At 36.7% G+C, this 10,701-nt stretch overlaps 2 protein-coding genes across 2 annotated transcripts in view; one reads left to right on the top strand and one right to left on the bottom strand.

The window, feature by feature from the left end:
• The window catches only part of LOC21389635 (caffeoylshikimate esterase), an 8,865-nt gene extending 2,394 nt beyond the window's left edge, over positions 1 to 6,471 (top strand). Inside the window, exons 4-8 of the mRNA XM_024172269.1 lie at positions 3,382 to 3,528; positions 3,847 to 3,977; positions 4,589 to 4,726; positions 4,829 to 4,927; positions 5,255 to 6,471. Of these exons, the coding sequence (XP_024028037.1) occupies positions 3,382 to 3,528; positions 3,847 to 3,977; positions 4,589 to 4,726; positions 4,829 to 4,927; positions 5,255 to 5,653 (914 nt within the window). The 3' untranslated portion in view covers positions 5,654 to 6,471. The remainder of the gene's footprint in view (positions 1 to 3,381; positions 3,529 to 3,846; positions 3,978 to 4,588; positions 4,727 to 4,828; positions 4,928 to 5,254) is intronic.
• Positions 6,440 to 10,701, bottom strand: part of LOC112093572 (UDP-glucuronic acid decarboxylase 2-like) — a 4,659-nt gene continuing 397 nt past the window's right edge. Inside the window, exons 2-8 of the mRNA XM_024172268.1 lie at positions 10,123 to 10,665; positions 9,856 to 10,003; positions 9,263 to 9,342; positions 8,615 to 8,698; positions 8,440 to 8,514; positions 7,308 to 7,400; positions 6,440 to 6,751 (exon numbers count right to left, since the gene is read on the bottom strand). Of these exons, the coding sequence (XP_024028036.1) occupies positions 6,533 to 6,751; positions 7,308 to 7,400; positions 8,440 to 8,514; positions 8,615 to 8,698; positions 9,263 to 9,342; positions 9,856 to 10,003; positions 10,123 to 10,665 (1,242 nt within the window). The 3' untranslated portion in view covers positions 6,440 to 6,532. The remainder of the gene's footprint in view (positions 6,752 to 7,307; positions 7,401 to 8,439; positions 8,515 to 8,614; positions 8,699 to 9,262; positions 9,343 to 9,855; positions 10,004 to 10,122; positions 10,666 to 10,701) is intronic.

The following is a 10,701-nucleotide window of genomic DNA, read 5'->3' as shown; positions in this document are numbered from 1 at the left end:
AAGATAAGATAAAGATGACGCAAAATCTTGGAGTTTTTTTTGGCTTTTTTTTTTTTTTTTTTTTTTTTTTTTTTTTTTTTTTTTTCCTAATCGTTCTATTTTCCTTATTTAACTTATCAACTTCTCAAAGTGACATCATACATAGATAAACCCAGAACTAGTGGTGTAACATACTTTATCTTCTGGCGGTGTTCTTTGGTTCTATCTGGGGCAATCACTTTCTTCAAGGTTGAACCCAGAACTAGTGGTGTAACATACTCTCTCTTCTCTCGGTGTTCTTTGGTTCTATCTGGGGCAATCACTTTCTTCTAGGTTGATAGTTTCCCTTGGAAAGCAAAGACTATTGAAAGAACATATAGAGCCCCATTCACTTTGCGAGTTGAAATTGTGTGGGTTTAACTATATATGAGTTTTTTATGATTAGAATTGATGTTTGATAGTGTAAGATTTAATAGAAAATAAAATTTAAACCATCCTATAATTATATTATTAAAATTATGAGTTTTAAAAAAATGTGAATGAGAATATTTAATGAGAAGTTTTAAACAGTAAATTGAATTAAAACGGAATAAAATTAAGTTCAACCTTAAATATCTAAACTCAAAATTAAGTTTAAAATATTATGCAAACTAAACAAGGATTCAAACTACATTTTGAGTTCAAACCCTATAAAACCGTCCAACTAAACAGTCTAATAAAGAGATTAGACATCTTACATCATATGAAATATTTAAAAGAAAAAAAAAAAAAGAAACACGATATTAATTTTATAACATGATATTTATTTTATGTGATATATATTTTGAGTCGTGTCTTCCGTCTCTGCATATAAAGTGTGAAAAGAAGATGTTTTTTCCCAAAACAAACCCAGCCTTTAATCAAGGCTGCCCAATTTATGGCGGCTTTCTACGTGCCTCTGATTTGGAGATCAGATGACGCTTTCAATTCTTTCATCAAAGTCCTTTCAATGCAAAGCCCACACCATCACGTAATTTGATAGAAGAAAAAAAATAAAAATAATAGAATACTCTTGGAGACTTTTCCCATGTTAATCAACCAAAGCAAAGTATGTATTCGTTGATCTAATTTTTCTGCCCCGTTTGTTCCGTAGCCATTCGCCAACTACCCACCTGCAATTGCTTCTTCAAATCTATTTTTGGGTCTTAGAAAGCAACTTTTCTTGATGAGACACAAATCTGTCTCTATTTGTGGCCTCAGTGAAAACGACTGAGATTAAGGCCCTGTTTGTTTTCGTTTTCATTTTCATTTTTCACATTTTTTTAGACTAAAAAATAAAAACGGAAACATATAATGCGTTTGGTGTAAAAATTTTTAAAAAACAAAAACAAAAACGTTTTTGTCTTTTTTGAAAAACTGAAAACGAAAAAAAAACTGTTTTCATTTTCTCGTTTTCGTTTTCTAAAAACGGATTTCATTTTTTTTTATTTTCTTCTCTCTCTTCTCCACTGCCCACCACCCCTAACTGCACCCCCCCTCCCCCCACTCCGACATCGTGATCTGGTTTGTGAACGGTTATTTTCTCCAGCGAAGAGATAAAGATAGAGAGAGACGTCGCCGAAGATTCTCTCGCTCGGTGGCTATCATCAGTCGTCGGACGCTGCCGCCGTCACTATGCCCACGGGAACACCGCCATCAACATCGACTAAAGGAGATGAAGGATGGCGGGAGAGAGAGAGAGAGAGATGCGGGAGATGAACCGCCACCCCCACTCTTGTCCAACTACCCCCCTTTTAATATTTATTTAATATATTATTATTTTAAATATTATTACATGTTTTTAAAAATTAAACTATCAAACGCAGTTTCAGTTTTTTTTAAAACTGAAATCAATCTCTGAATAAAATTACCAAACGCATTTCAGAAATAATTCCAAAATGAAAATGAAAACGTTTTCATTTCTATTTTCATACAAAAAATAAAATCATTTTGGAACCAATTCTAAACGCACCCTAATTTTTCTAGATTTGGTTTTTGAATCTTGATTGACAATAAAAACAATTAATTAGTTAAACGAGCAATTATTGGGCTCTACTTATGAAAATAGTTGTCACGAACCTTAATGTTGGTCTCGGACCTTGTTGGGGGTTGTTGTGTGGGTGGTTGAATATGTTTTATGGTTGGTACAAGGATTAAGACAGCGACAGTTGGGGTTTAATTAATCTACACTTGGCTCTTTTTTCATTCAATTTTTGAGATTTTGCACTGGCCCTACATGTCTTCTCAAATCTTATATCAGCGAACTTTGTTTTTTAGTAAATTATGGGATGTTTTTTAGATCCGCTTGTCAGTAGGATTAGTTTTTTAGTGTTAAATCTAGTTAAATTTACATTAGATTTAAAAAATAGATAAAATAAATAGTTTTTAATATAAATTTGAGAATAAAGTCTTTTTAGTAGTTTATTTTTTTAAGACCTAGTAGAAAAACTCTCATAAATTAAAGCCATGGTCTTTGAATAATTAACATTTTGAAGATTTGGTTCATAATTTTTTGAAATAAATTCATTCCAGAATTGACTATTTGTAATTTGACGCTCTTAAAATAGATAATACGTTTTTGAATTTTAACATAAGTAATCACATGGTCATCAAAATTATCACGTAACTTTACATGATATTATACCTCCCTTTATAGAAATAATTACTGAATTTACTCTTTAAAGTGTATAAGTCTTAATTTCTATCATTCACTTTTGATTAATACTAGTAACTCTTAAAAGTGTATAAGTTTTAATTTTTACCTCTTACTCTTGATTAATACCCTTCTGAGTAATATAATTATTTGTTAAAAGAAATATTAATTAAGAATAAGAAATAAAAATCTAAACTCATACGTTCTAAAAGAGTATTTGTCCCATTTCTCCTTATCTATGTTAATATTGTCAAATTAGAGACTAACTTGCCAATAAAAATAAATTCATAAACTAATCTACTTACGAAAATTTAGAGACGAATCTTTCACTATCCCAATAGTTAAGGGACTAATGGTGCAAAAAGGAAAAAAATAAAAAATAAAAAAAAAACCCTAAAATCAAATCTAATACTAATTTAATGAAATCTGATTGATTTTTTTTTTTAAAGCATATTGCCTAAGGGAGAATTTTTTTCGTGTTTTTTTTTTTTTTAACTCTACCGAAAAATTTTTCTCCCGTTCTTCCTAAGAGAAATATGTTCTATGACGTGCCTTTTCCCGTTAATTTTACTCTTAAAAGAAAAACAAATTAGAAATAAAAGAATTACTGCATTATCTCAGATGGACCACGTCATTAAAGTTAAAATCGAGTAAAAATGTTAAACATTTGTTTTTTTTTTTTCTTTTTTTTTTGCTAATAAAAAATGTTAAGCATTTTCCTTAATTGACAGGTTGTGGAGTCAAACTAGCATGTGCGGGATATGCAGTGTTTGGGATTGACTACGAGGGCCACGGGAGGTCAAGAGGGGCCAGATGTTACATCAAGAAATTTGACAACATCATTGCCGATTGCTATGACTTTTTCAAGTCGATCTGTGGTATATATGCATGACCATGATCTATTCCTTTTCGAGTCAATTTAACCGAAACTATCAACCTTTATGTGGGTAGATATATTCAAAATTCAAATTATGATTTAATGTTTTTTTTTTACAAAAAATTTAAATCAAAAAAATTCTCGTTAATAGTTCTCTTATATAAAATTTAAATTAAAACACAAATAATAATTTAAATACACTTTTCAAACGAGCCCATAACAATTCAAATATGTGCCTGCAATGTAGTTTTTTTTTTTCATACTATCAACGAATTATTCTCAAAATTTTTTTTTTTTTTTTGGTTGAAATGGTGGGCAGTGCAGGAAGAGTACAGGGACAAGAGAAGGTTCTTGTATGGGGAGTCCATGGGAGGGGCAGTGTCCCTTTTGCTTCACAATAAGGACCCTTATTTTTGGAATGGTGCTGTTCTTGTTGCACCCATGTGTAAGGTTGGCATCTTCTACAATATTATATTCACGCTTTCGCTAGAAGTTGAATTCAGTTTGCCCTTTTTTTTTTTTTTTTTAAATCCGTTTAGTTTGGTGATTCGAGTTTTTAATTTGAGTTCAGATGTAATTTTATGTGAGTGCTTTTTACTGTAGCAAAAAAATTAAATGTGATTGTTTTTAAAAACTTTTTATTATAGCAAAACTCAAATCAACGAAATAAACGGGTCTTATTTTGCTTTGACAATTAGAGAACCCAATTAATATGTGCAACTAAATGGAGTACAAATTGACAGTTTTGACAAGACTCATGAGGGAGAAAAAAATAATGGCGCTGCTGAATTGGGTTGTCATTTTGATAGCCAGTCTTAATCGCTAGTGAGGCTCAAATTTTTGTAGTCCGTAAAGTTAATGAAATATAATCTATTACTGTCCGAGGATTTTTTATTTTTATTTTTTAAATGGAGTGGAACCTATGGCTTCTATTATGTTAAGAACCTTAGATTACATACTCACGTATTTATGCACTCAACTACTTGAATTAGCCTTCGGAAAAATGGTAATTATGAGCTTAAATCTGTATTTATAACTTATATCCTTGCATGTTTTGTTAGATATCAGAGAAGGTGAAGCCACACCCTTTGGTTGTGAATCTACTGACCAGAGTGGAAGAGCTTATTCCAAAATGGAAGATAGTTCCCACTAAGGACGTCATTGATTCAGCCTTCAAAGACCCCGTGAAGCGTGAAGAGGTGAAAGAAGAAATTCTAGTTTCTCAATCTGTAGCAACTCATCAAATAGACGTGTAAATTAGTTCTAATACCAGTGTGTTGTTTCCTCAACAATGGATGCAGATAAGGCACAACAAACTCATATACCAAGACAAGCCTAGATTGAAAACGGCACTAGAAATGCTCCGAACGAGCATGAGCCTTGAAGACAGTTTACACGAGGTAGGGATTGCTTTCGCAGCTCCTAAAAGTGATTATCAGAGAATATCAGCAACAATTATAATTTGATAAACCTGCTTTTAGTTGGATTATTGCATATTTCGAAAAATCGAACCACTTCTGGCAACAGTTTCACGAAGCTAAAAGCTCTAGCTTCTAGCTTTTAGCTTCTCCTGTCAGAAGAAATAGGATAAAACATTATTTAAGAAGCGCAACAATACTAAACCGGCGCTTCCTACATCGCAATCCCTCTTAACAAACATTACTAAACCTATGAATTTAAGCTCACTTGGTAGTCAAATTAAGTTCTCTTTTGACTCCTTTGCTCAGGTGACGCTTCCGTTTTTTGTATTGCATGGGGAAGCAGACACCGTAACCGACCCTGAAGTGAGCATAGCACTGTACGAGAAAGCTGGCAGCAGAGACAAGACCATAAAGCTATACCCTGGAATGTGGCATGGTTTGACGTCTGGTGAGCCAGACGAGAACATCGAGATCGTTTTCGCAGACATCATAGCTTGGCTTGATAAGCACACCGAGATTGGGGATAGTGTTAGTAGTGTGCAACGTCCGACTCATGCATTCGACAATGGGGTTGTGAGGCTCGTGACCTCCGCAGCATCTCAAGAAAATGCTAGGAAGAAGCAGGAGCCGCGGAGGACGAAATCTTACGGGAGGTACTTTTGTGGATTGAGAGGCCTTCGCTTGCAGCATCACTCTGCTATGTAGCGGTAGCTCCGTGTTGGGCATATTAGGGGCTGAAATAACTCTGGTTTATGATCTATATATGTGCTGTAGATAGTGGACTTGAATTGTCTTTCATATGGTAAATGTATCATGATGTCAGGGGTCTCCTATCTTAATGGGATCTATATCAGATGAGTGCAGTTCAAAGTAGTAAATGTCATCTTGAACCACATGCAAAAGAACTTTGGACAACAAACACAAGAAAACGAGGTTAGCATTGCTTATATAATCTTCTATTTTGCTTTGACTATCACTCAGTAGTTATTACAGCGAGGCAAATCGCACACAAGAAATCGTTTTTCCACACCGAAAGTTCTTTCTTGCATAACAAGAAAAGAAGACCCAAAAACAAAGGTAAGTCCAAATTTAGAGCTCAAGTAATCAATATACCTTTTCATTTTCTTTTCTTTTATTCCCTTCAGCAAACTTCCTCAACTACTAAACAATGTTTACTCGATTAGTTAATGGAACTCAAATTGTATCCCCACGTCTTTGTTCACAAGCCAAAGTAATCACCGCTATACAGTAAGAAAAATGTGCAAGCTAAACACCATAGCCATAGCAAGTAATTTTAAGAATAGAAAAGCTCACTGTCTATTTGAAAGCTTAGAGAGGATAACCGACACAAAGTCACAAAGATGGGGAGGTAAAACAAGATGCCAAGTGGGATACCTAAGGATCTACTTCAATGAGACCAACAATACGCTTGCTGCTGCTACTTCTGCTGATACTGTATCGTTTGGAAGCAGGGAAAAGCTAGTGTATTCCTTTTTTTTTTTTTTTTTTACTTTTCTTTTTTTGCAAGTAAACAATTCTCGTCCCTCGGTACCACTTTCAAAGTATAGTCCCTTAAACTTGGGATTATGCAGTATTGGAAGAACCACCTTCCTTGTGGTCGCCAAAAATGCGTTGCCTGAAGTCTTTGACCATTAGAGGGAGTCCCTTGCGTAGGGATACCTTTGGTTGCCAGCCCAGAAGTTCCTTAGCCCTTGTAATATCAGGTTTCCTTTTGTGGGGGTCATCCTCTGTGTTGGGCTTGTACTCTATCTTCGCATCTGGGTCAATTGTTTCCTGGACAACCTGCCGGAACGAGAATTCATATTGATATACCACGTCTATATAAGTTTAAGCCTAATTTACATGTAAAAATATTATAGGTGAATAAATTGGACTTCATACGTGGTTCGCAGCATAATTTATACACAGAATGCGCGTAGAAGGTTCAGAGCTCAAGTTTCCACAAATAAGAAGTCGCGAAATTTAAAACATAAATGCTAAAGTTTTCCTGTTTAAAGCTAATTGAACAACACAAGACAATATGATCCTTCGTTAAGAACTTTAGGCAGACGTTGAACTGCTAAAAGTGTGGAATCCGTTAAGAGAAAAGCGAAACAACAGCGAGGTTTATCCAATAGCTGACATAGTACTACTAGTACCTTATCAGTTGCTTATTTAGTTCTAATATGATCACTAACTGACATTATGTTATATGGACTTAGATCTATGTTTTTAAGCAAATTCAAATGAAAAATATACACAGGATGAAAAATGATGGTTATATCATTTACTAAACAAAGAAAATAAACCAAAAGACCCCGAAATAATCAAAGGCGGTCCAGAAGAGTAATATGCTTACCTTGGCAAGTTCAAGCATGGTGAATTCACCGGGGTTCCCAAGATTGAAAGGTCCTACATGTTCTCCTTCCATGAGGCGCATAAGACCCTCCACCTATTAAGCAAATAATATAGACTTTAATAACATGCAGCAAGACAACTAAAATAAGACAGAAGATCAACATTTATAATTTACTTTCAGTGGAATAAAGAATTCAATCTTCCCATGGACAATAACGAGCGCGTACACACACACACACACATATATATTGTGTGTGTGTGTGTGTTTCTAGAGAGAGAGAGAGATCCCTGGTCCCCCCTCCTTCCAATGGACCATGACACAGATAACTCAACACAATGTACCAAACAATGAATATGTATATTTTTCGACATAGAGTCTACACAAATGGCCAATCCTACCCTCTAGAGCACCTAGGTAACAGCAGAGGCTATCTGCTGCTCCTCAGCATCACATTGAAGGACCATTTATTTTCAGCTCTTACTTTGGATTTTTCCCAGTTTTTTTTTTTAATTTCTTAATTTATTGAAGAAAAGATTCAATTATTGAAAGGGACTTTAATTTCTCACTAGTTCAGAACAACTTTCAAGGCATACCAAACTACGTGGCATGTACCAACCAAAGGTACAATTAAGATAGCTGGTCCCTTGTACGCCTTTCCTCTGTGTTGGCACTAGCCACGTGAAACATGCAACTCTGTGAATACTCTCTACATGAATAAATTTATAAAGGCAATGGGACCGATCCACCGTAAAAAAATTCAGAGCATTCACCACGCCGAATAACGCAGTTTTTAGGAACTGACATAGATTGTAAACGTGCTAGGCACATGGGAAGAATATTATGCAATATGGTCTCAGAAAGAAACCCCGACTACTACACTAGCGTCAAGTTTTTGGCACTATTCACCATCAGCAGCCAGTGAAATTCTTGATCTCCAAGCTAGGAATTTTATATTTTTCTCTAATTTTATAACAAAATATAAAAGCAATTTGTTTTTTTTTTCTTGAAAGGAAAAAGAATAAACAATAAACAATAGAGTCTCTAGCCAGGCACCACAAAACAAAAGAAGAAAAAACAATTCGTTTGAAAAGGTCTTTGAGAAAAAGAAGATATAAAAGTTCTAATGACTTGCCAGATCAGAAACATATTGGAAACTCCTTGTCTGCTTCCCATCACCATAAACAGTCAGAGGCACTTTCCTCAATGCCTGCAAAGTCGCCACTAATTAGTGTTTAATTAATCATTAAAATAAAGGTACTGGTCTTTAAGTATTCAATAAGGGGATTATATAATTGTTAATAGTGTACCTGGGCAACAAAGTTACTAACAACACGGCCATCATCTATGCACATTCTTGGCCCATAAGTGTTGAAGATCCTGGCAATCCTAACCTGCATCCAATGAGAAAGGAAAACGTAAATACATTTCTTTTTTCAAAAAGGACCCTTCTTACATGCATGTGAAGATATTGACAGTTTGACGCACGATCCAGGTTGGGTCCAGACAAACGCTGTCAATCTCACAATCATGTCTAGTACTAGAATTCTCATTTCCAATAACGTGATCAATAAAATAAGAACACTTATCTTAAATGCCATTAATTTCTCACCAGCTCAATCATATTTAGTTCAACAAAAAGAATTGATTTAAAATATTTATATACTAGGAACCATATACTTGTCACCAGTACATTGCATTTGATTGGGATGGAAAAATAGTTTCATGATACAACAAAGAATTAAAATATAACTTGTCACCAGTAATTACAATTCTAGGAATTCTATAAGATTATAACGCGTATCAAATGTTGTTAAACATAACAAATATAAGGCTATAAGAAAGAAAGGAAAAAAAAAAACAAAAAAAAAACAAAAAAAACAAAAGACAAAATAATATAATGTTGAGAAAACAATAAACATTTTTTTTCTATAATGGGAAGAGATTAAAATGCTAACCTCAACGCCAGCACCTCTATGGTAGTCCATGGTCAACGTTTCGGCCGTACGCTTTCCCTCGTCGTAACAACTTCGGACACCTGGCATCAATTCAATAATTCCAACCAAACTCTATCAGTTAACCCCCCCTGTACTCTGCTTCTCAGCTCTGCACAAACGCTGAAACTCACGCGAACTACCAAAAATTACAAAAAATACACGTGTTCTATTCCATTCTAATTTTCCACTCGAACATAATTCAAATTTCAAAGGAACGCATCACTACGAAATGGTATTTTGACTATTCGCTAAACGTGTGTGTCGACCGTCCGATTCGTGGACCCGATAATCACGGTTTCCTCGTTGACCGAGACAATGCGTCCGGATCTAAGGAGTTGGTCGCGTGGCCCCCGCCATGGTGGGCCCACGTGGGAGAAAACAAAGTCCCATAAACACAGTGGATCTCCTCCGCCTCCGGCCCCGGCGCACGTTATACGGGGACAGTAACGACTCGCTAACGTACACTGGTTTCACCAAACCAGTCCGCCATAGACGACGGGAAAAAGTAAAAAAGAGAAACAAACAAAAAACGGACATAGAGAAACGAAACGCACCAATTGGATTGACGTTTCCCCAGTAGGTCTCCACCTGAGGGTGTTGCAGAGGATCACCGTACACCTCACTCGTACTGGTCAACAGAAACCGAGCGCCCACTCGCTTGGCAAGCCCAAGCATGTTCAAAGTCCCTACTACATTGGTCTTGTGCAATTCCAGAAAAACTCAGGAATTAAGGAATTTCAATTTGAATAAGCAAATATAAATCGTATATAAAAAAGAAGATAAAGAAGAAGAGAAGCAATTGTATATAATGAAAAGGATATAATGGTCTTGACGGGGTTGAACTTGTAGTGAACAGGGGAGGCGGGGCATGCGAGGTGGTAGATCTGGTCGACCTCGAGGAGGAGAGGCTCGACGACGTCGTGCCGGATGAGCTCGAACCTAGGGTTTCCGAAGTGTTGCATCACGTTCTCCTTCCTTCCGGTGAAGAAATTGTCGACGACGATCACGCTGTCGCCGCGTTCGATCAGACGGTCGACCAGGTGGGACCCGACGAAGCCGGCCCCACCAGTGACGACGATCCGGAGGCCCTTCCTCTTAAGCCCCAAAGGAATCTTCCCTCCGGAGTTCCAGTTCTGAATCCCGAAGCGGCGTTCGTAGTGGGGACGGTGGTGAGAGAGGTGGGAGGAGGTCTCGATCTCCGGCAAGGAGTTAAAGATAGGAGCGTAGCGGGGAGGGCGGGAGGGCGGGAGGAGGGTGAAGCCGAGGGTGGCGATGGCAATGCCGACGAGGACGAAGACGAGGCGCTGCTCGCGGAGGATGTAGCGAATCGGCCGTGCCACGGCGAACCACGGCTTCAGCGGCTTTGGGGAGGAGGGGGCGGCCCCCGGCCGGGGGCCCGC

This window comes from Morus notabilis, unplaced genomic scaffold (assembly GCF_000414095.1).
Source record: "Morus notabilis unplaced genomic scaffold, ASM41409v2 Scaffold255, whole genome shotgun sequence".
Taxonomy (NCBI): domain Eukaryota; kingdom Viridiplantae; phylum Streptophyta; class Magnoliopsida; order Rosales; family Moraceae; genus Morus; species Morus notabilis.
This window is presented reverse-complemented; position numbering and strand designations above follow the sequence as displayed.